This window comes from Cydia fagiglandana, chromosome 16 (assembly GCF_963556715.1).
Source record: "Cydia fagiglandana chromosome 16, ilCydFagi1.1, whole genome shotgun sequence".
NCBI classification, from domain to species: Eukaryota; Metazoa; Arthropoda; class Insecta; order Lepidoptera; family Tortricidae; genus Cydia; species Cydia fagiglandana.
The window spans coordinates 11,386,654-11,411,072 of NC_085947.1; the positions used below are offsets into that span (position 1 = coordinate 11,386,654).

The window sequence follows — 24,419 nt, forward strand, 5'->3', positions numbered from 1 at the left end:
CCGCCTCAGTGTGTGCAGGCGCGCGCCTAGCAGCAGCCGCCCGGCGCCGCGCCGCCCGCGCCCGCGCCTCCCGCGCCGCCCGCCGCACCTCCCCCCGAGTGCTGGGGCCCAATCTTGATACCGTTCGCCTGAAACAATTACCACTTACTTTCAGGCCGTCCTAAAAATACGTTCAATTCAATTTTATTCTACTCGTCGACTGTAATTCTTGAATTAAAATTTCGTATACCAAACTGCAATTGGGTATTTTTAATGTATGAGCTCCCAACTCAACTATAATATTCATTTTGATACGGTTTAGTCAACTATAATGAAATTGACCAATCACAGCTCGCCGCGATCGAGAGCATAAAACAAAACCATAGCTCAAATTAATTATTTATTTTAGGTTGATGTATAGTATAGACGGTCAAGCAAATCTTGTCAGTAAAAAAAGGCGCGAAATTCAAATTTTCTATGAGACGATATCCCTTCGCGCCTACATTTTTCAAATTTGCCGCCTTTTTCTACTGACAAGATCTGCTTGACCAAGTATAGAAACAATTCCGTTATAAGTCAGAAACGCGCATGTGACATCCTTAATATAGCAACATCCATAGACTACTAATACCACTAAGCGTTGCTTGTTAGTCTCCATAGGCTACGGTGGCCAAAATCGAGAAAACAACTGTCTAAAAATTGAATTTATCGCGGAGCAAGTACCAGGGCCTCATGATTTACTAGAAGGTGCAGTTGACCAACGCGCCGAGCAGCGGCGGCCGCCGGGGCGCGTAGCAGTCTAGTCTTACGAGTAGCTGTATTATACTTTTGGTTTGGTTTGTTTGTATGATTCTACTAGTTTTAAAGTATTATTTTTGTTGACTCGTAGAAAAAGTATTGAATACAATAGTGATATAATGAAGCTTTTCAATCTCTCACCTCACTTAGGCAACTCAGCAAGCTTCGTTGCCTAAACACGGTACTCGACTGAAAAGCTCTCTATTATATCACGATTGTATAAAACACTATTTTGATAGATCCAGTAAGGTCCAGTGCCTAAGCAGGCGTGGCTCACTCCGCGATTTCACTTTGCTACAGGTAGGTAGCTAAAAGTACATCCGTTCCACACCAATTTTGGTGGCTAGCCATAAGCCGCACTGTCGCCACCTAGTGGCCATATATGTCCTGATCGTAACAGACGCGCTTTGTAGAGAATGAGTCTTCTGTACCTAGTACTATTATTTATTCTGGGGTAGTACTATTATGTATTATTTATTAAGTCTTAGTACTAATAAAAGTAATAATTTATTACTAATAAACCCTTTGTAGGGGGCCTTTAGCGTGCGGCGCCGCCGTGAACCTTGTCAGTCGGAATGCTGTCAAATTCACTGTCAAAACTAAAAGTATCGACATGCGACACCCGCTTAAATATTTTGTAAATACCCCAGTTAATCTTCGGGTACCTTACATCATATTATGTGACATTTTAAAAGTTTGACATGACATTGTTGGTTGTCGATAAGCTTTATGGAAATGACGCTTTATTGACAACCGACATTTCATAGAAGTTTGACGTCTAATAAAACACTTGCACTGCGTGGGCTATCAAAAGCGCTGCAGACTTTTCTTGGTCTATGTAACTATGAAATTATGGCGTATAAATAACACTGGCACTGCGTGTGCTGTCAAAATCTCTTCAGACTTTTCTTGGTCTAACCACAGAATAAAAAATCACACAATACAACAAAATGCATTAAAAATGTTAGAAAAATATCTTCTTTTATTAGCAATAATTAATAAATAAAATAAAAACGCGAGGATTACCTGAGACATATTCATTGATCTTTGTAGAAATGTAAAAAAAAAGCAAAAAGAAAGTGGCCCATGAGGGGATCGAACCCGCGACCTTCGCGTTATTAGCACGACGCTCTAACCAACTGAGCTAATGGGCCGATGTGTGAGCGCGCGAAATACGCTTTTAAGTTATCACATCATCGACACTGCAGGACTATAAAGATAGGCAGCTGTTCGACATGCGATTAGCGATCGATTATTTCCCCATACAAGGTATGTACTTACAAGAGATGTAAATATAAAAAAAAGTTTTGTACGGTGCTCTAAAACGGACAAGTGCGAGTCGGACTCGCCCACCGATGGTTCCGTACTTTTTAGTATTTGTTGTTATAGCGGCGACAGATATCACAATTCAGCCTGGTTACAGACAGACAGACGGACAGTGGAGTCTTAGTAATAGGGTCCCGTTTTTACCCTGTGGGTACGGAACCCTAAAAAGTATGTAACACTAGCAGGTGACGTCCAAATAAATAAAAAAACCGGGCAAGTGCGAGTCGGACTCGCGCACGAAGGGTTCCGTACCATAATGCAAAAAAAAACAAAAAAAAGCAAAAAAAAAAGCAAAAAAAGAAACGGTCACCCATCCTAGTACTGACCACTCCCGACGTTGCTTAACTTTGGTCAAAAATCACGTTTGTTGTATGGGAGCCCCATTCAAATCTTTATTTTATTCTGTTTTTAGTATTTGTTGTTATAGCGGCAACAGAAATACATCATCTGTGAAAATTTCAACTGTCTAGCTATCACGGTTCGTGAGATACAGCCCGGTGACAGACAGACGGACGGACGGACGGACGGACTGACAGCGAAGTCTTAGTAATAGGGTCCCGTTTTACCCTTTGGGTACGGAACCCTAAAAAGATGTTTAAACCATAATATTAAGGCATCACGATCGACATCTACCCATGCACTTTTGAACGCCACTGTACATGCATAATGGGCTTTTGACGAACTAACCTCATTGTTAATGTCGAAGACTCCCTCCTGGATCTTCTCGTAGATCTCTTTAGCGGTGTTGATGAAGGCCTCTTCCACGTTGGCGGCAGTTTTCGCAGAGGTCTCCATGAAGACTAGCCCGTGCTCGCGCGCGAACGCTTCGCCTTCTTCCTTCTTCACTTCGCGCCGCGACTCCAGATCACTGTTTAGAACAAAATATATAATATCATCATCATCATTGGCCTGTAACATCAATAAGATGATGGTACAGCGTCCATAAGAGTGCGGCACTTCCGCAAATGACTACTAAGACCATAGCGAGAGCGGCAGCCGCGACCGCATAGCTGGCGGGTGAATGCCGTGCCCGGTGACGAAGGTCGGAGAGTGGCGCGCTGGTGCCTCAGACTGTGTACAATGTATGCTCACTCCATCGCTAGGTCTTTAGCGATATCAATTTCACCCCCCTTGGCAACGCTCTTGTTGATAACAGGGCCACAATGGCATACAATAGATTATTAAATTATAATTGGTATTTGTAAATGCGGTAAATTTTGTTATTTCGAACAAATATCATTAAGGTTTGAAAATAACCTCGTCAGTCTAGTCTAGACACATTCTTTGCTTTTATTGATTCATATTTTTTATCAATTGGCAATTATATATTTTAAACATGTTATATTTATACAATTAACACGTTATCATTATCATAGACCTCATTTAATTTTTTTGAGTCAAGGCCATCATCATTGATAATTTTAAATCTGAGCTAAACAGCTCTCTCTGCGAATAATTTGCCTTTTACACCATTGTCATCTATGACAATAATTTGCGATCGTTAGATTCTATTCATACATTTCAATAACAAAAACAGCATTTGTATTGTATAGCATAAAGAGATAACAGCACAGTATCTACAATACAAAAGATTTCTCGTATAATATGACGTACCAAATGGCCTAGATTGGAACTTACTTTGGCTCAAAAATATTTGTCCTGATTTTTTTCCCGATGTACGCTTATTTTATAGCAAACTAATCCAACTGAACTTTTATTCGGACAGGATAAAATAAGATACTATAATAGGTTTACACTACCGCTCATAAGATTTTTTTTTTTGGGGACATCTTTCACATCTTACACAGATCAACCAAGCCCCAAACTAAGCAAAGCTTGTACTATGGCTGCTAGGCGACGATATACATACGTATATAGATAAATACATACATACATATATAGAAAACACCCATGACTCAGGAACAAATATTTGTGTTCATCACACAAATAAATGCCCTTACCGGGATTCGAACCCAGGACCGACGGCTTCACAGGTAGGGTCACTACCCACTAGGCCAGACCGGTCGTCGCGGTTAGCGTCCAGTACAGTGCAGCGCCTGGTTTCAAACTGACGCTGTGTCTGCACAACATGTCTCCAACGTGGATTATTTTTTTAATTTAATTTTCATAATTTATTCATTGCTATTATGGGTTTTACAAGATGATAAAGTATTTACATGTTCCAGCATAAACCCCGTTGGGGCACAGCAATATACATAAAGACTTAAGGCCGTTCCCGTACCCAAATGAAATCTACAATCGAGGCTCCCCTCACGCCACCCGTCCCGCCCCTAGATACAATGACGATACAACAGCGCCACGCAAGAAGTAGCGACTTGAAATGAACTAACAGGACACTGATTTGTAAAACGTATTACTTAATACTGAAAAAGCATGCTGCATCTCATAGATGGCGTTAAAAGTTAAAATGGAAAAATAAATGAAACATAGTGTAAATTAAATATTCATTTTAATGAAGTCAACTCTTATTTCAATAATATTTAATTATAAGGGTAAATACAGTTTATATTTAAACAAATTAATGACTGCAAGTTTTCTATAATATCATTATTTATTAGGTATACTGTGCAGGTATATCATCGATATTTATTAAAAAAAACCGGGCAGGTGCGAGTCGGACTCGCGCACGAAGGGTTCCGTACCATAATGCAAAAAAAAAAAAACAAAAAAAAAAGCAAAAAAACGGTCACCCATCCAAGTACTGACCACTCCCGACATTGCTTAACTTTGGTCAAAAATCACGTTTGTTGTATGGGAGCCCCATTTAAATCTTTATTTTATTCTGTTTTTAGTATTTGTTGTTATAGCGGCAACAGAAATACATCATCTGTGAAAATTTCAACTGTCTAGCTATCACGGTTCGTGAGATACAGCCTGGTGACAGACGGACGGACGGACGGACAGCGAAGTCTTAGTAATAGGGTCCCGTTTTACCCTTTGGGTACGGAACCCTAAAAAGTTAGGGCATACCGATACAAGTGCGAAAAATAGGTAATTCGCACATGTATCGTACAACGTTTTACAGTACATAATATGGCCTTTTAAATTTTCGACATAGTTACGTAATGTGCTAATTATCGCACTAATGCGGTAAAGCAGCACCATATTGTAATAGTAAGGTGTATTCGGGTAATACCGAATGTCGGATAATTCCGAAATTCAGATGAAAATCACCCTTAATTCCATCATAATAAAAGTCTCTTTTCGGAACTATCCGACAGTTTTCGACATTCGGAATTACCCGAGTAAACCTTACCTACATTACGTTTACAAGTGCGGCAAATAGGAAATTCGAAACGAGTGGCGTTTTGAATCGACACGAGTTGCGAATTACCTATTCGCATATGTATCGTACAACGTTTTACAGTACCTACATACATATGGCCCCTTGAATTTTCGACATAGTCACGTAATTGCTAATTATCGCACTAGTGCTGTAAAATAGCACCATATGACTGTAAATCAAATTTATTCATTTTACAGAGTTCCATAGGTTCGTCGAATCACTCAAGAGGAACTTTTTTCTCAGGAACGTGTAGAGGTCTCAAATTGAAATTATATCAAATAGGTACTCGGATCTACTCTATTGTCAAATATATTAGCTTTTTTTCTCGTATATCGCAAAAATCCGAATTAATATCAAAATACCGGTATTAATATTGAAATCCCGGGATTGACATGCAATATCGGAAATCAATCCCGGGATTGAGAATGATCCGATATTGCATGCCCTAACCAAGTTTCAACCTATCAACGAATAATAAATCCCGGAATCCGGATATTTCGATATTGGTCCTTCTCAATACCGAAAATGGAATCTTGAGCTTTGCAAGGGTTTCAAGGCACGAGGGTTAAACAAACCACTTCACAACTTGAAATCAATTTTACCTACTCACATGCAATTTTGCACATTTATTCATAAATTAACGTTTAAAAACCGGCATTTTTGTGACTGACTGACTAATAGATCAAAAACCTAACCCACTTCCAGCTGACCTTGATTGCTGAAATTGAAACTTGAAATTTGACACCAAGGTAGACTATTAGGAGTTTATAAAGGGAACAATCTAAAAACTGAAAATTATTGATAATTTGATGAAGAAAAATACATATATCGATAATAGGCTAGATGACTAATTTTCATTTATGGTATCAATCGATCAGGTATGTCTTTAGGATCAAAAGTCTATATGGTATCCATTGCATTAAAGGAATACAAAAGTTAGAAATGATAGTCAAAGTCCGACAGTCGTACTTCACTCGCGAAACGCCCCGAACAAAACGTCAAGGTCACAGAGAGTCCATCTTGAAGTATGAACAAAACAAGAAAATTGCGATTTTGTCTGTGAAATATTGCGTTTATGTATATAGTTTCCATACAATTTTTTATTGGATAAAATGTGAGGAATCGAATGGTATCCTTATTTTTGTAGTTTTTGGAAGTTGAAAAGAACTTTAATGTTGAAACTTTCAGGCGTTGTACTTTTGTATTATTTCCATATATTTTTTTAATATCCACAATATTGTGATAAATTGCTCATTTGCTATGTATTTTACTAGATTTTGTTGTAAAATTCAACATGTGTCATCATCCCTATTAATTTAGACTTATGGATCAAAAACCTAACCTTCTTGATATTTGGCAGGTAGACCATTAGGAGTATACTCGTATAGAGGAAAAAATCTGAAAACTGAAAATTATTGATAATTTGATGTAAAAAAGCATATATTCATAATTATTCGATTAATTAAGTACCTAAGACTTACCAAAAACCTAACCCACTTTTAGATAACCTAGAAACTTGATATTTGGCATGAAGGTAGACTAAAAGGCGTATAAAAAAAGAAAATATTGAAAACTGAAAATTTTTGACAGTTGACCGCGCGTTAGCGAGGGTCTCGTTTTCAGCACAACTGCTTTTATGATTAACACTAGTAATTTCTTACTTTTTGCACAAAAGTAATGATTTCCCAACAAAAACATAAATGTGAAATGAGAGCCAAGTTCAATTATGCCCATGTTTTACTTCTCCAACCAACTGCATTTCTTGAATACCGCATCCTAAGGGTCCATGATTGCAAATCGATTGTAATTTTGTAAAAAAATTACTAATTGCAACAATTCTTCGACCGACGGTTTTGTCAGGAAGCTCTTCTTCCAAATCGAACGATATTTGTAACTGAAAATAAAATATATTGTAAGTGTTAGCATTTACAATTTGTCACATCATGTACAGTCGACGTCAAAGATTTATAATAAGGTGAAAAATGTATACATATATCATAATCACCTACCTCATGGGTATCTTCTTCCTCTAATAGACTAGGAACCCGATAAGTGTCATCCACCTGTGCAATGCGTGGGTTCAAAATGTTTGAGCTGGTCGCCTCACTGTCAAAACCAAAATTAAATAAATGTATGATGTTTTACAGCACATATGGACTTTACCGCACTAGTGCGATAATGCACACACACATTACGTATGTATGTCAAATATTTAAAGGGCTATATGTACTGTAAAACGTTGTACGATACATGTGAGAATAGGTAATACGCAACTATAATTTTCGGTGGAAGTTTGCATGGTAATATTGGTAATGTACATCATATATTTTTTTTTGTTTTATCATTCTCTTATTTTAGAAGTTAAGGGGGGGGGACACATTTTACCACTTTGGAGGTGTCTCTCGCGCAATAAAAAATCGGTCAACACGCTCAAGAAAAGTAAATCATTTACTATTGTGTAGGGTAGTATAATATAAAATAACTATCAGTTCATTAAAAAAAAACGTAAAAGAATAACGAAAGTACGGACAATCGGTAAATCCCGGGATTTTAATTTCCGGGACTTACTCATGCAACCCTATTACATTTTATCAGTGTACATTTTTAGGGTTCCGTACCCAAAGGGTAAAAACGGGACCCTATTACTAAGACTTCGCTGTCCGTCCGTCCGTCTGTCATCAGGCTGTATCTCATGAACCGTGGTAGCTAGACAGTTGAAATTTTCACAGATGATTGAATTTCAATCGCCGCTATAACAACAAATACTAAAAACAGAATAAAATAAATAGTTATACAACAAACGTGATTTTTGCCGTTCTTTGCGTAATGGTACGGAACCCTGCGTGTGCGAGTCCAACTTGCACTTGGCCGGTTTTTTTTAAATTAAGTACCTCTTGGAGAATATCAAATAACTGATGAGGGCAATGTATCTCGTACGATATTATTGATTGGCGACATTTTATTTAGTTTTCGGCGAACATTTGCTAAGTAGGTAGTACTAATAGCCATCTAGGAAAATAAGTACGAAATATGTCCAAATAATTGAGACTATCAATTTAAAGCATAAAAAGATAGAGCAAGAGCATCTGCACTGATAGGAAAACAGTAGGTATCCAACTAAGGTCTTTTCGTACGCCGCCGCTGTGAGTAGGTAGGTATTTATCGCAACGCACGAAGTTACGCGCGACACAGGTACCTACATATGTGACGTTATCTATGAAAAGGGACCTTATTGTCGATGGCGCTTCCGCCATTATTAACGATGCTCTGATATAAATACCACGCCGCGCGACGCAGTGCGTCGTAAGCGCCATAGACAATAAGGTCCCTTTTCATAGATAATGCCACAATTAGAATTCATAGATAATGCCACAATTAGAATTAGAACTTACTCGTTATTTTGACTGACTTTCAACTTTGATGAAATCGGAGATTCCATTTCCATATTTTGCAGTCTGTAAATAAAGATAAATTGTAGTATATAGTGAATTGTGTTACGTAGGTAGGGCTAAAAAGCACAAGTCAAATAATTATACTCACTCGATGTAGTCTAAAGATATAGTATCATCTTCGGCTGTGAAATTATCCAATTTTCTTCTTTTCCTAGAAAGACAAAAAAGCAAAAAGTTTAGACGCATGACAAATCACGAGCTGAGGTTCAAACCCTCGATAGGTGGATGGATTGCTAGAACGCTTTATGCGTGTAATTGTGTGCGTTACATGTATTACTGTGTGCTCGTATTTATAGGAAGGCCCACTACACCGCAACCGCGTAACTACGACTCACGGACACGCACACATAGACGGCAATGTTTTCTGCTTTGCCGTGGCGCTAGTGCCGCGTGGTGTAAACGTCGCGAATCGCAATATCCTTTTAAGCTATTTGGATGATGACTTGATGACAGTGTTTAACCGGTAGATGGAGCGATTATTAAATTTTAGAATGTTTTAAGTTATATGGATTACTAATTAGTACGATCAAGTATATATTAAATTAAGTAATAATTACTTATTTTCACTGTGTAATAAATATACATTTTTACTTACGTTTGTTCCATTGTTTGTTGGAATCTTCTGAGTTGTCTTTTTCGAGATGTCTTCTTTTTAATGAGTTGCTTGTTACCCATTATAGGTTTTGGTGCACACGGTATACACACAACACACACTAGCCACAACTAGCTAGCTAGCTAGGTGCTAGGACACACAACACAGAACAGTTTTTATAACTAAATCTTATATTTGTTTTGGGGACACGTAGTACAGGTCCGTCTGGCACGAGCGCTCAGCCATCACTGTCTCATTTCGAAAGACGGACGGAGATAGAACATGCAGGCCGAAGTCAATATTTTGTTACGATAGAATTAGTTGATGTTTATTTATTTTAAAAATATTGCCTCTAATTATCGTTTTTCTAAAGCTGTCAAATTATTGTTATAGTTATGATTGATTTTTCTCCTTTTTTTGTTTCATAGTGTCACATAGTAAAGAAACAAGTAAAGTTGGAGTATAAATTCGAATTGGAGGTTACTTTGGGAATAAATTGTATCGAGCGAAGTGTTATGAATCGTGTATCGAAAGCTGTGTTATGAAAGATAATATAATCAAGAATTATATATATTTTTCCCACGTCTACAAATATCAACGTTTCTTAGAAAAATAGGATAACAATTGGGGTATTTTTACATTTCTGGCTCAGGGAACGGCCTTAAAAACTAATACTTAATAACAATTGATATTATTAAGACTTATAATTAAGATACTCCTTTATATTGTAAAATGAGTTTTTTAGTAAGAACTTTTTTAGTTTGTTGAAGAATGTTGAATCTTTCTCTACATGTTTTAGTTCTGACGGTATGTTGTTATATACTGTGACTGCCATATGATAAGGACCGGAGTTCACTATTTTTAGATTTGTGAAAGTGCTAACTAATTTGTTTCTTTTCCGCAGATTTTGATTCCGTGGAAAGTTATGACAAATGAATGACCAGTGACAGTTACCTCTTGTTGCCAATTAACATAATGACCATGTTGGAGTTTGAGTGCTGGCGCGCGTCCTCCAGCCACGTGGTGAGGTGGTTGAAGGTGTCCCGCCGCGTGATGTCATACACGAGCAGCGCCCCCGCCGCGCCGCGGTAGTATGACCGGGTGATCGACCTGGAATTTGTTTTGTATTACCGCATATCATTTGTTGGATAAAGGAGGTACGCGTATCAGTAGGTAGCAGAGGCGGCGTGTCCATAAAAGCCGATTCCCACCGGCTTGCCTGTTTTTGGATGTTTGAGCAGAGTTATAAAGGAAATATGTAAGCCAAATTATCCCCCGCTTGCCTACGGATATGCTTGACGCGCCGCCACTGGTATTAGGTAGTGGGGGATTCGATCCCAAAATCGTCAGCTTTTGAGATAGGCTTACAGTCACTACTAACTAGCTAAACAGCCATACGTACAAACCTTACATACATATACATGTATATAGGATAGGATGTAGACCAATTTTCAATCAATCTTCTTAGCTAGAATATTTAAATCCGCTGTTGTAAAACAAAGACTGAGAATGTCATTTTGTGTATAAAGGATTGCCCTCAAGGGTGGTTCACGTTTGTATGGGAAAAATTCAAACTCTAGCTAGAAGAAGCGGCACCCTCCCATTTTGTTACACTTGTTTTATTGACTAAATATGCCAAGTTTTGTAATCTTATCTCAACTACAAGGGGGTGCTCAAACACTTTGAAATTTTTCAAAGTTGTATGAAATCCAAAAAAATTAAGTTATTATTTTTTTGAGTTTTATGTAAGTAGTAGTTTTCACATTATTTGAAAGTGTGATTTAAAAGTTATTTGGTGAAAAACCATTTTTATTTCTATTTTTTATGATTTTTTTAGGTGAAATTCAAAAAATCTTACTTTTGAAAAATTATAAAAAATTGAAATAAAAATGTTTTTCTACTTAAAAACTTATAAATCACATGTGCAAATAATGTGAAAACAGATACTTAAATAAAATTTTGAATAATAAATACTTGTTTTTTTTGGTTTTCATACAACATACAAAATTTTCAAAGTGGTTGAGCACCCCCTTGTAGTTGAGATAAAATTACGAAACTTGGTGTATTTTATCAGCATAATAAGTGTAACAAAATAAGGGGGTGGCCCGTCGGAAAATAAAAAAAAATGTTTTTTGAACCACCCTCCTCATCCAAATGTGAAAGAACTTATCAATCGCTCACTTCCCCACACTTGTACGAAAAATGGCTCGAGTCAACATACTGAAGTCAGTAAAGGTTGGTTTGTTCAGTTCAGTCATGCGTGAAATTCTTTAAAGCACACTTCTGCAAAGGAAGACTATAATTTATAATGTAATTAATTAATTTATAATGTAATTAATTAATTTATAATGTATTATTAACACATCACAAAATAAATAAAAACTCAGGCCACTCCACATACAAATTTATTTTTACCTAATAAAATTATTAGTATTAATTCATCTTTTCCTTTCTTTACGCTCTCAAATGTTTAGTTTTGGGTAACTTTAAAAAAAAACAGATGATTTTACATAATGATTTTTTTTACATGGTGATTTTATGTAAGTAACAAATGAAACTCTAGGTCTAAACTTTAGCAATATTGTATAAGTACTGTTTGTAAACGACTGTATGTTTCTAAAAAAATATAATATAATAAATAAAATACCTGTTGCATTTGTTGTGCATTAATAAAGAAATTATCAATGTGTAATTTAACCTTAAACTACTAAAGCATGAACTATTTGGATCGAAAACAAGCAACGTTAACAGACCAAATAGCAACCTCAATCCCAAACAATGGATACAGAATGTGTATTTCATACAACAAGCCTTTACTAATCAAGTATGTTCACCTTTTATATTGTTATATTTATAAACTAGGTGAACACTTCCTAATCTAAGTTATTGATTAAGCATTATCTTTGTTTTCTTTTCTCAATACGCCGTTAGTAGGTAGCCAAAACAATGAAGTTGGTTACGGATGCAGTTTGTTTTGTTATTAAAATAAAAATCTTATTTGATCTAGAGTTATTTTAGGTTGGTGCCTAATATTTTACTTATGACGAAGGAAGTGATTTTTTAAGCGGCATAAAATAAATAATAGTACCAGGTACAGAACACTCACTCTCTCACAAAACGCGTCGGTTACGATCAAGACAGATATGGCCGCTAGGTGGCGACAGCGCCACGCGCGCCTTATGGCTAGCCACCAAAATTGGTGTGGAATGGATGTACTTTTAGCTACCTGTAGCAAAGCGGCAAAATCGCAGAGGGCGCCACGCCTGGTACCGGAAATCCACACTTGCTAACTGCAACAAACCTTTAAACTTGTACTTTTTAATGTGGAAAACAGAACATACCTGAATGCTTCCTGTCCAGCCGTGTCCCATATTTGCAGTTTGATCTGCTTGCCATCAATGGTGATCATGCGGGCTCCGAACTCCACTCCGATGGTGAGATCATGCACCGGCTGGAACCTCTTGTCCGTGAACTGTAGCAGCAAGCATGATTTGCCGACACCTAAACATTCGTAACATTACAATTTCATTGATTTACAATAGGTAAACTATCTTCTAAATTGATTAATGCAATTAGTTTTAACTATTAAATTATTTTCATAAAATATTTTCATTTGTTTTTATTTCAAGTAGAAACACTACTATATAAATTATAAACTGAAATTAATGACATATACTAAGAAGAAGTGACCAAGGCCTCCAGCGCCCCAGGCTGGAATCGAACCAGCATCCTCTGCTATTGCGGCAGGTGCCTATGCCATTCGGCCACCGGGCCACAGCGGCATATCAATATTTATTTTATTTCAGTTTGCAATTTGTTTTTATATTGGATCCATTATGCACACATATGAATCACCAAGCTGTTATTAAATTAAAGGCACAGCCTAGTGAGAGAGAAAGAGACTGCATGCACTTGGGAGGGACAACATTATTTACCCTTTATGGTAAAACATTGTTTTTGTTAGACAGTATGTATTCTGTACTACTATTCTGTGACTGAACACAACAATTAGTAAGGTAGAGATGTAGTGTAGATATAGATTGAACACTCATACTGGAAACATTAGTCATACAGATCAATAGATATAGATAGTATGTTTATTGTAACAGGTGAACTGTAACTGAGAACAAAGTAATCTTGGTTATGGGTTAAATCTCCAAATATAGTCTCATTTCAATCATAGACAGAGAGAATCATACTATCTTTGTCTTACACTAGTACTAGCACCCAAAAGAAAAGGATGAGTATAGTTTTCCTAGTTCTTACTGACTGACAAATTGGTCTGACCAACTATAGCCAAGTTGTAATGTAGAGTTGAGTTGCTATTTCATCCCCGATAGAATATTATAAAGAAGACAAGGTTTTAAATGTGATTTTTTTATGAATCAACATATGTTGGTATGAATTTCTTATATCAATAATTTTCATGTTAATGATTCATAGCTTGACTTTACATGATGTCTGCAATTAAAAACCGGGCAAGTGCGAGTCGGACTCGCGCACGAAGGGTTCCGTACCATAATGGAAAAAAAAAAAAACAAAAAAAAGCAAAAAGAAAACGGTCACCCATCCAAGTACTGACCCCTCCCGACATTGCTTAACTTTGGTCAAAAATCACTTTTGTTGTATGGGAGCCCCATTTAAATCTTTATTTTATTCTGTTTTTAGTATTTGTTGTTATAGCGGCAACAGAAATACATCATCTGTGAAAATTTCAACTGTCTAGCTATCACGGTTCGTGAGATACAGCCTGGTGACAGACGGACGGACGGACGGACGGACGGACGGACGGACGGACGGACGGACGGACGGACGGACGGACGGACGGACAGCGAAGTCTTAGTAATAGGGTCCCGTTTTACCCTTTGGGTACGGAACCCTAAAAATGTACATATGATATTGCATTAAATGGAACCTAAAACATTTCTAGATGCTTATTTACATTACATAATTAATGTGCCATTTCTAAAACTAAACAACCAACAGAAAAACAAACAAAGGAGGTCCTTGACTTGCAAACTTTTCTTGTTTAACTGATCTACTCATAGCCTGTTTGCCCCTATAATAATCACTAACGAATTTAAGATATGCGCTGAATATTAAGCGTTCTGAAACGAGCGTGGGCGGAAAACAAGAGGCAATATAAGATAACAATCATCCACACATCCCTTACACCACTAATAGACACGTAACAAGTTATATGAACCATCGTTAAAGCTTACATCGAAACTTGTGACGGACCTATTTACATCCTAGATAACACGGAACGAAAACAAAAAAAAAATTAGTAGATATAATATCAGGAAATAAAATCAATACCTGTGTCGCCAATGATGATGTATTTGAACAAGTAAGCGTATGCCATTTCGAACTGTTATTCTTCAGATCTTAGTAAATACCGAATAAGAACAAAGACGGGTAATGTTTTAAAGCGCAATTGTTATTAATTGAGACGCAATTTTAAGATATTTCACAGCTGGTCGAAGTAACTTGTCATTGTGGAAAAACTGAAAACTGATTGAATGTATGAATGATTTAGGGAACGAAAGAGTGAGTGAAACTTGAGGCGTTTTTTTCGATGACAACCACAAGCATGTAGTTAGAAACGCGAACAAAACTGATATTGAACCGATTAATCATTCGATTCGATCATTTCGATCATTCAGTCAGTGCGAAACTGAACTGAAAACAACACTATTTTGAAGGCGAGTCTGTTGAACTAAATGTCAATTTGGGTTTTTGTTATTATTCAGAAATGTAATACTTCTCATGCTTCTATAATGTTACTTTAATTGATTGTCGTCATAAATGAGCAATAGTTTGTGTTTTGTGTAAAATTAATTACCACGCGTTTAATCTCTACTCAACTTGCTTTTGGTAACCTTAAAGTTAATTAATGTTTACAATGCCGACGAATTTCGTGATATCGTAGCCATGGATTCTATCGAAGACGGTGGTTGTGTGAGAAAATCCTATAAACTGAATAGTGAAGATGATATAAGTAGGAATTGTAAAGGAGCATCAAAACAGCGAGGTTTGAACGAGAATAGTGAAAATGTGCGTCCTGCGTCGGATTCCATTTCCAATGACACAAACTGCGTACCACCGAATGATACCCATTCAAGGCGCTTGATCTGCTCGAGCAGCGGCGAGCCAGGGCCATCGGGGAGACTCGCCGCTGACAGTGAGGAGTGTTGTAATAAAAACATAGCTAGCAGCCAGGCTGTAGGTGCCAGGGTGAACAACAGTTACCTTGAGGTTGCAGGCAGCAGCAAGGGCGATACTATTGCGCGAGATAATGGCATCCCCAGCACCCAGGAACTACAGACCTGCCAGAGGCACAAGGTGTGCCAGGAAAAAGCTGGAAACACCTACAATTTAAATTTCCCCTCAACAAGTGCCACAAGCAGGGTTTGTGATAATTTCTTTGACAATGCAGGACTGAGAGAAAATAGGAAGAGGCCTTCAAGTTTGAAGTTAAACAGGCCTAACTTAGATGCAGATGACAGCTCAAGTGACACTGGTAATGATGACTACTCTTTAGGCTCTGAAGATGGCTGTATCTACACTTACAGAGGTGGGGAGCACTTGGCAGACCTGCCTAGCTCCTTCTTCAGTCTTGACATGGGTCTCCCCCTGGACAGACACCTGCCCATACCCCCATTGTACCAACAGCAACCTGCAGGAGCAAATGCTAGGGAACATGGTTCTAGAGCTTCAAGCCCTGATATGGACTTTTTAGAAATGGACTTTGACCCTGGACCCTCTTGTGAAGTGGACACAGGTGACGAGTCCACACCGGATGCCGATTTAGATGTGGCTGTGAACATGCCTGAGGAGAATGAGCCAGTGTTAAGGGAACCTACACCAGAATTTGTTCCATTAAGGAACCCAGAGCCTAGTAGACCGGTTAGTTCAACATCACAATGCCCGGAGCCTTCTAGCCACCATTACAGCATGCCATCCACTAGCAGAGGCATTCCTACAGCACACAGTAGTGCAAGAGAAGATTCAGGGAACAACTACACCTTTGGCCCTTACATTACCCATGTTAATTTTAAAGGAGAACAGCTGAAAGTTCGTAGAACAATGGCTCGGGGTCCCTGCATTTTGCCTGTCAGCCTGCATCTTACAAATGGAGACTTGATTACACCTAGAGAAGTATTACATCGTAAGTATATTTAATTATAATTATGCTGTGCAGGTCAGGAACAACATAACATTTTGCCCTCATTATGCATTTAATTTCTAATTAGAATAATTAGGACTGTTGAGGCAAGTAAGCTTGAACGCACAACCTTGGCTTTTAGGGTTACCATACCCAAAGTGTAAAAACGTGAGTCATGACTCTATGACTAAGACTTCACTTTCTGTCTGTCTGTGTGTCACCAGCTCTATCTCATGAACCATGATAGCTAGACAGTTGAAATTTTCACAGATTACGTATTTCTGTTGCCGCTACAACAAACACTAAAAAGTATGGAACCCTCGGTGGGCGAGTCTGACTCGCACTTGTCCAGTTTTGTTTTCAAACTAAATTTAAATAGGTATGAAGTTAAATATTTTATTTACCTAATTTTGATAAATGCATCCAATAATAATTTCAGTTTTGTCCATTAAGCTGCGTAACACCTCAAACATTGATAATGCTACGGACTGATAACAAACATTGTATTATAATGATGCTTTGTTGTGAGCGCAGTGACTAATTGGTCAATAATTAGGTTGCTGTTAAGTAATGACTATATTGGTCATTTAACCATAGTGCGTATGAGGACAAAGGCAATATCACTTTCAATTAAAATATGGTATTAGTTAATTTGAAACAAATAATATACAATACTAGTGTATACATGTCCCCACACCACTGCCCTATTGCACTCACATAGGGGATGAATATTGGGATAAAAAAAATCCTGTCCTTCAGTATATACATTAATAAAGGTCTGTGTGCTGAATTTGATCAATTCAAAAGCCATTCAGAAATTTTTAGCGATGTAGGAACAAATATCCAAATATCTCACATATGTAATAATACTCACTGAACTTACATACCGTCACCCACCCTGTTAACTGTACATCGGTGGACCTTATGCCTTTAGAAATAGAAACATCATTTATTTGCCAGAAATGTGGTACATAAATTAGGTGGTAACATTCTTCTTAAATCGAACATCACATCTCACTGAGAGTATAGGCATGCAAATTTTACTTACAATCTAGCATTTTAAGATTACCTATATACATATTTACAATTACAACAAAATGGTACAATTGCCAACACAAAATATAAATAAATTCAATGTTAAGAAATAAGCTCCACCAATGTACAGTTAGGAGTGTTGCTATTTGTACAAACCTATGGTTATGGAGAGCTTGCAACTTTAGGAGAGAATACTGTGGGTTGGTATTTTTTAACCATTATCAATTTTTTTTTTCGAATGTCTTATATTCTTATATGGTCATGGTCAACATTAATGTGTCATTTACTATGCATTATTCCCAGATGACGAAAAAATGGAAGAAGAGGAGGCGCCCCTAGCACATCAGATCAACCAAGGTGAAGGCTCAGGGATCGACCCTGTCAATGTCTCCACCGCTCTGTTCCACATGACCATGGCGAAGAAACTGATGTTGGAGAAGAATCGATCGGATGAAGAGACTGAAGGAGTTGCGGTGGTAATAATCCATGTTATTAATTATTCACCCTGTTCTAGCCTTTGCCATAGATATCTAGGGACTGGCTTTACGGGCAATAATAATGAGGCATGACAGGGGCCAGTACAGCGGTGTGAAACCTCTACAACGCGATTGGTTGATGAGTTCGAATCACGCGCGCGATTGGTTGACGAGTTCGCATTACGCGCGCGATTGGTTGACGAGTTCGCATTACGCGCGCTATTGGTCGCAACTAGTTGCGTTAGAATGCACGATTGGCTGGAATTCGTGAGTAACACCGCTGAACTAGTACCATTTTTAGTGCCCTATTAGCCCGTCCTTTGCACCTCTTGGGTGCCTTAGGACAACAACATTAGCCCATCCTTAGATATTATACGTTAATGCTGGTGGCCGAAATTGGCTAGGAGTTTCGGCCTCCGCGACTTAGTATCTAATGTAGTTAATCACACAACAAGAACACTACAATCTTTTCTGCTTTGCCTTAAGGTTGACTGGTAGAGAATGCCTCATGGCATTAAGTTCGCCTTTTGTACATTAAGTTGTTATTTTGAGCAATAAATTTAAAATATACAAAATAATTTGAAGATTTTTCTCTTGAACATCAAATGACAAACTTATTAATGTATTTACCTACAGTCCGGGGAAGGCCCGTCAAGTTTAGGAGTAACAGAACCGCCTACCAGCATGGTGTGGTCGGAGCGGGAGGCCTGCGAGCGCCAAGTGACGCAGATAGGCGTCAGCGCGTGCGGCGCCACCGCCGTCGTTAATGTTTTCGTGAGTATTTTATGTCTAATATTGTCATGACGTAGACCTATTTGTTACGGATGTATACTCTGTATCTTTAGGTATTTAAATAAAAGTAAACAACATTTACTTCAAATGGTTCATAAAGCCAGTTGAGGGTAGATGAAAACATTATATGATCAAATAATGTAGGTTAAAGTAGTCATCCAGGCGGTTTTGTAATTGGTCGGTTAACCAATAAATGTTATAACTACCCGAAAATGTACAAATTGTATGTTTACTTTTATTTCAATAACTAAAGATACAGACGTAGATAGATGCACTTTTGTCTCAGGCGATGCTGTTTGTCACTTTTATTCCTTGGATCGCGGGTACTAAGCTCAACTTATGTCCTAGCCACGAGATTAACTCTTGGCAACTCTAGGGAAAAAAACGTGTCCAGTTTGTTCTCTATTTTTACCTACATGTGGCTATCAGGTCAAGTTTGGTATCATTGCTGTATAAATTGGAGACGAAAAATTCATTTATAAAAATAATAGTCTTATGTCACTATTTTGCTCTTCACAATCACAATCACGATTTGAACTAAATAAAAATCAATTTTTATAAGTTCTTCTTTATTATGAAAAATAACACTTCAATAGGCATGCATAATTATTATGAAAATTATATGTGACGTCGTCAATCAAAAGGTAACACTTTGTCGCTTACCATAACGACGAAATTTGCTTGTATCTGGTGTCATTCTGAATCCCTAACAACGTTTGTCCTAAAGTCACTTGCCCTAACTGGTTTGTCCTAATGGGCACATGCCCTAACGATCAATTGTCATAACGATTATCTTCCATAATGTAAGGTTCTGAAAAATGGTTAGGTTTTAGAACTTGCTGCCACAAAAGTGGGTTAGGTTAGGTTGGAACTGCGACCCTCGCAAAAAAAAATGCTTAATAACATTAGGATAAGTAATCAATATTTAGGGAAACAAAAATTAGGGTTTTTAGTGTTAGGACAACTGTTCATTATGACAAACAATATTAGGGAATGCAAAGATAGGTGAAAAGACTTCCCTTGTATCTTTATAAGAATAACCTGACAATGTGGTACCTTTTGATTGGATACGTCACATATTATAATGATTTTTCGTTAATTTGGTTTACAGATTGCATTAGGCGTTCCAGTTAACATTGAAAAAATCAATACAGCTGTTGGAACGAGGCAGAGAGCTAACAACGCGCCAATACCCAGGTAAATGATAATCATTGACCGGGTCCACACAGAGCGAGCGTACGCGCGAGGCAATTTCCTCGTGCACAAAACGGGCACTGACGTGTCTCGGCCGAGGCGGCGCGCGCGAGGCACGTCTACGCGCGTATGCTCGCTCTGTGTGGATCCGAACGCTGTGAAGTGTTGGAAACGTTGGCATATATTTTTCACCACACCAGCTCGGAAAGGCTTACTTTGCACTTCAAAAACGGATAGCAAAGTTGCATTTTATTCACATGTGAGGCAAAGTAATCAAATGCCAATTGAGAGTTGTTTTCTTATGATTGCTCGTAGAATTGACTTTTAAGTGATGATTTTGGATTATAAATATTTAATAACATTAATTTGGATTTAATTTGGTTTGGTTTTGTTTGATATTTTACTATTTGCTTCGGATTGGTGTGGTGAAAAATTTTGTGTTTCACTCGGGGGCAAATTTTGTTTAACCCGCGTTCTTTGAAATCCTCGCAACGCTCAAGATTCCATTTTTTGAACCACTCGTTACGCTCGTGGTTCAATTTTGGAATCTTTCGCTTGCTCGGGTATCAATATTAGCACGAGCGGTTAAACAACAACTTTGCCCCCTTTTAAAACAAATAACTATTAAATTTATTATACTATGTGATATAATCCGTTTACATTACGTGAACACTTTGTCGACAGGTACCTGTTATCGCGTTGCGTGGCCGGCTGCACGGCGGCCGACCTCGTGAACGGGATCCAGAAAGCTTCCGAAGGTCTGGTGGCCGCCCGGTTCTTCCCCATGTATCCGGAGCGTGCGGTGTCCCTGTCGCATTGGCTGGCGGACTGGATATCAATAGGTCAGAATTACCCCACCTGTCATTTAATTTCGCCCCTAGAAATCAGCCGTCTGCTTTTATTCTTGACCAAGCTCCGACCTTATCTTAATTGCCGACCGCTTAAATGAGTCCTACTGGGTGGCGAGGACGGTGCGAGCGGCAGGCGTACGGCGCCCGCACCTTCTCCGAACTCTTAACGATACGAACAGTTTGCTGCAACCGACCCTAAGTCGCGGACTCGTTTAAGCGGTCGGTCTATTCTATAGTGTATTTTTTGTGATCATTCTAATACAGGGTGAAATTTAAATCACTGGCCATATTCATTCCCGGCACTAGGTTACACTTAAGGAATCTATTTAGCGAAAAAAAAGAGTACACTTTTTTTTAATTTTCATTTTTCAATTTTTAAATATTTTCCACGAGTCGTGGTCACCCTATTACCACAAATGTAAACAAACCTAATAGTAGGTTTTAACAACAACACCAGCAAAACCCTTATCTGACCTTCACTAAAACTTATAATCGTTGCAATAGGGTCCACCCAGTTAGTGTTGGCGATGGTAGGCAGGTTTATCAATTTCGAGGGTAGTCTAAACTAAACCATTCCGCGCTAGCGGTAAACATAACGGTAAGCATAAATGATTAGTCACTCGTCACTCGCCAACCTTAAAATAATAATCGCGCGCGTACTAAGGTTAAAAAAAATGTTTTCGAACCGGGAATATTACGAAGTGGTACGGTGTTATTTATTAAGTGGTGAGTGTTTACGTGGTGCACAAAGATTATACGAAATGGAATCCGTTCCACGCCTTCGCAGACAAGGATTGAATCCAAGAGTACCATCTCGTGGGACTTTCGTTAATTGCGTCGATTTTTAATCAAATGTACGTAAGTTGATTCAATTTTTTAAATACGCCTGAATGCAAAGATTCCTGACCTAGTTTTTACTCATTGTTTTTAAGCCACGGAGGTTTTGTTAATAATCATTAGTCAGAAATAAAATTTTAGATTAAAAATGGGTTGCCTTTGCATTTTGACGGTTCTAAGCCCGTTAATATGAAAGGAAAAATTAGCAACTTATGTAGGTAATCTCGCTGCAATAGGGTTCATAATTGGTGACGCGATTGCAAACAGCGGGAGGGGCGGGGTGTCAATGACCTTAACTGATAAGAGAGAAGCGGGTGTAGTGGGTAGTTGTCGGTTCACCATAACGTACGAGGTTTTTAGGACAACTTGATGATGAGTTATTTCGAAAAAAAAGTAATGAGCGCTATTAAAAGAAAAAACACGTGTTTAATATTTTTTCGAGTTCTTTCGGTTGTTTCAATTTGGCCAGTGAATTAAATTTCACCCTGTATAGAGTAGTCAATTTTAACATATACCTACAACAAAGGCGATTTTAAGTGCATGACCTCAATCGACGGATAGATTGGACTGTTAACCCTTTACCAGGGTGACAGTTAAAAAATGATAATCGAATGTCAGTTCTACTGATCGAAAATACGACACATTTTTGAAGTGTCGTAGTTGTGGGAAATATATATCCCTTAGCTTGATAAACGGTTAACATAACTAAGCAGAAAACCGAAATATATCTATGAACATAATTAAGATTACAGACGATTTTGTGCAATCGATCGTCAGAGAAAGATTTATGTACTTGATTGATCAGTTTTTTTTTGCGTAGCATCATTGGTTTTTGAAAATGTGTGGCAGTAAAATAACTTCTTTAGCGAAGCCGAGTTTTATCAATTTGAATTACTCCTACCGTTGGATGCAAATTCATTAGAAATTAACGGTTATTATGTATCGATAAAATGTGTTTGAAATTGAGAAACTTTTAATAAAAATTGTAATCGGTCAGATCCTCACAGAGTGCCCTTGCCTAATGCGTACTCGTGACCTAATCTTGCGCGGACACATATTACGCCCGGAGGAGGTAAAGTCTCTCGAGACCAAAAGGATCCTGCAGCTGTTTGAAGTTGCAGGGTTGGATCGAGAGTTGTAGTAGGTGGCGATCACAATAGATCTGGAATGGTCGCAGTGATACATAGGCTTTGGAGCCTTATATAGCCCCTAATAAAGAAGAAGAAGAAGAATCGGTCAGATACGGTTAATTAATATTTTCTCCCTTTTTATTGCAGGGGCCGTCCCAATTTTAACAATGAACCTGCAAGTGGGCTGCGAAGGCGAAATCCCCGACGCGTGGCACCATCAAATGGTGTTCGGCGTCTCACCTCGCGGCATTTACCTCAGCAACCCCGTAGAGTGCACAAGAGAATGCGCGCTGTGGCCGAAACTTACGTCGCCGTCGGTTCTGCTGGTTAGAACCAGGGACGTGCTGTCGAGATTCACCCCGGATACCGATCTTACCCCGCTGATGGCTGTGCCGGATAGGAGGTTCAACACGTTTAACGTTTTAGGTGAGTTATCGGAATACTTTTACTTTCGAAATCCTATAGAGTGTACAAGAGAATGCGCGCTATGACCGAAACTCACTTTTCATCCGGGATGAGATAGCTTACGTGTTTGGGTAGCTATAGCTACCGTTCCTCAACCCACTAACGAAGCGGCAGCTGACGTCCACGAGGGTTCATTACACATCGCCCCTAACCACTTTACGAGTTATTGCCCGGTATGCGGTGACCGATGACATTTGCGCCTGGTCTTCGGTCTATTAGGCAGCGGCAGTAAGAATCTATTCTGTGATTAAACTATATTTAACCATTTACCAGGCTGACAATCCAAAAATGACTATCAAATGTCAGTCTTACTCATCGAAAATAGAACACATGTTTGAGGTGTCATATGTGGGAAATGTATATCACTTAGCCTGGTAAAGGGTAAAAAGCCCTCGTTTGAATCTTAATTTTATTTTCAGGTCAAGTAGTAAACGTGATCCGCGAGTGGCGCTCGGCCGGCTGGGCGGCGCACGGGCCGCGCACGCGCTACGTGCGGCTGCCCGCCGCCTACCAGGCCGGCGTCACCGTGGCCGCGCTCACCGGCTCGCAGGCACACAAGCGACTCACCACGGCCGCTCAACTGCCCATACTAGCCCCGCATGTTGAGAAGTTCGGCGTCGGATAGTGAGGAACATGAGGTAATAGTGTGTTGCACTGATGGTAGCAGAAACCTGTGAATATAACCTGTACTAGATGAAAACCCGGCTTCGCTCGGGTAAAATAAATTATAATAATAGGTACTAATTTTGAATTGAGTAATTATTTACTTTAAGACTTCAAACCTTCATCAAGGCGGTTACATACCTATCTCATCTCCGATAACTTTAAATCCATAACATACAGTATAACTCTAAACGTACTATTCCGATATATCTAAAAACAAATATGTAATAAAAAAACGTAATCTAACCCAGGTTAGGTTTTTTAACTACACTGGTTAGTTACACTTTTCTGGTAGCAGTTCGGTTCTGTAAGGGTCGCAGTTCTAACCTAACCTAACCCACTTCTGGTTCCAGT

At 38.5% G+C, this 24,419-nt stretch overlaps 3 protein-coding genes and 1 non-coding gene across 4 annotated transcripts; 1 reads left to right on the forward strand and 3 right to left on the reverse strand.

Annotated features, from left to right (window-relative positions):
• LOC134671985 (ras-related protein Rab-2A) lies at positions 1-14,982 on the reverse strand. The gene is made up of 5 exons (XM_063529883.1): positions 14,774-14,982; positions 12,796-12,955; positions 10,409-10,564; positions 2,791-2,971; positions 1-128 (listed from the first exon to the last, which is right to left on the reverse strand). Exons 1-5 carry the CDS (start codon positions 14,817-14,819, stop codon positions 27-29), a joined length of 645 nt encoding a protein of 214 aa, XP_063385953.1. The 5' UTR covers positions 14,820-14,982; the 3' UTR covers positions 1-26.
• Positions 1,858-1,931, reverse strand: Trnai-aau (transfer RNA isoleucine (anticodon AAU)). The gene has a single exon. It is a non-coding gene; the product is annotated as a tRNA-Ile (tRNA).
• Positions 7,106-9,724, reverse strand: LOC134671987 (uncharacterized). Its single transcript, XM_063529884.1, has 5 exons — positions 9,458-9,724; positions 8,951-9,013; positions 8,803-8,865; positions 7,420-7,516; positions 7,106-7,304 (listed from the first exon to the last, which is right to left on the reverse strand). The coding sequence occupies exons 1-5, from the start codon at positions 9,535-9,537 to the stop codon at positions 7,131-7,133; spliced, it is 477 nt and encodes a 158-aa protein (XP_063385954.1). The 5' UTR covers positions 9,538-9,724; the 3' UTR covers positions 7,106-7,130.
• A 194-nt stretch (positions 14,983-15,176) lies between the features above and the next one.
• LOC134671968 (uncharacterized) lies at positions 15,177-24,419 on the forward strand. Its single transcript, XM_063529852.1, has 7 exons — positions 15,177-16,625; positions 17,961-18,133; positions 18,770-18,907; positions 20,037-20,122; positions 20,804-20,961; positions 23,085-23,363; positions 23,822-24,419. The coding sequence occupies exons 1-7, from the start codon at positions 15,389-15,391 to the stop codon at positions 24,025-24,027; spliced, it is 2,277 nt and encodes a 758-aa protein (XP_063385922.1). The 5' UTR covers positions 15,177-15,388; the 3' UTR covers positions 24,028-24,419.

Bases quoted from the DNA above. Each gene is read 5' to 3' on its own strand.
- LOC134671985 (XM_063529883.1), bottom strand. From the start codon at position 14,819: ATGGCATACGCTTACTTGTTCAAATACATCATCATTGGCGACACAG. The intron at 12,956-14,773 runs GTATTGATTTTA...ACGAATGTTTAG, and splicing joins CATCATCATTGGCGACACAG to GTGTCGGCAAATCATGCTTG. The intron at 10,565-12,795 runs GTATGTTCTGTT...AACAAATTCCAG, and splicing joins GCTGGACAGGAAGCATTCAG to GTCGATCACCCGGTCATACT.
- LOC134671987 (XM_063529884.1), bottom strand. From the start codon at position 9,537: ATGGGTAACAAGCAACTCATTAAAAAGAAGACATCTCGAAAAAGACAA. The intron at 8,866-8,950 runs GTGAGTATAATT...CTTTATTTACAG, and splicing joins ATATCTTTAGACTACATCGA to ACTGCAAAATATGGAAATGG. The intron at 7,305-7,419 runs GTAGGTGATTAT...TTTTATTTTCAG, and splicing joins AGGAAGAAGATACCCATGAG to TTACAAATATCGTTCGATTT.
- LOC134671968 (XM_063529852.1), top strand. From the start codon at position 15,389: ATGGATTCTATCGAAGACGGTGGTTGTGTGAGAAAATCCTATAAACTG. The intron at 20,123-20,803 runs GTAAATGATAAT...CTTTGTCGACAG, and splicing joins AACAACGCGCCAATACCCAG to GTACCTGTTATCGCGTTGCG. The intron at 20,962-23,084 runs GTCAGAATTACC...TTTTTATTGCAG, and splicing joins GGCGGACTGGATATCAATAG to GGGCCGTCCCAATTTTAACA.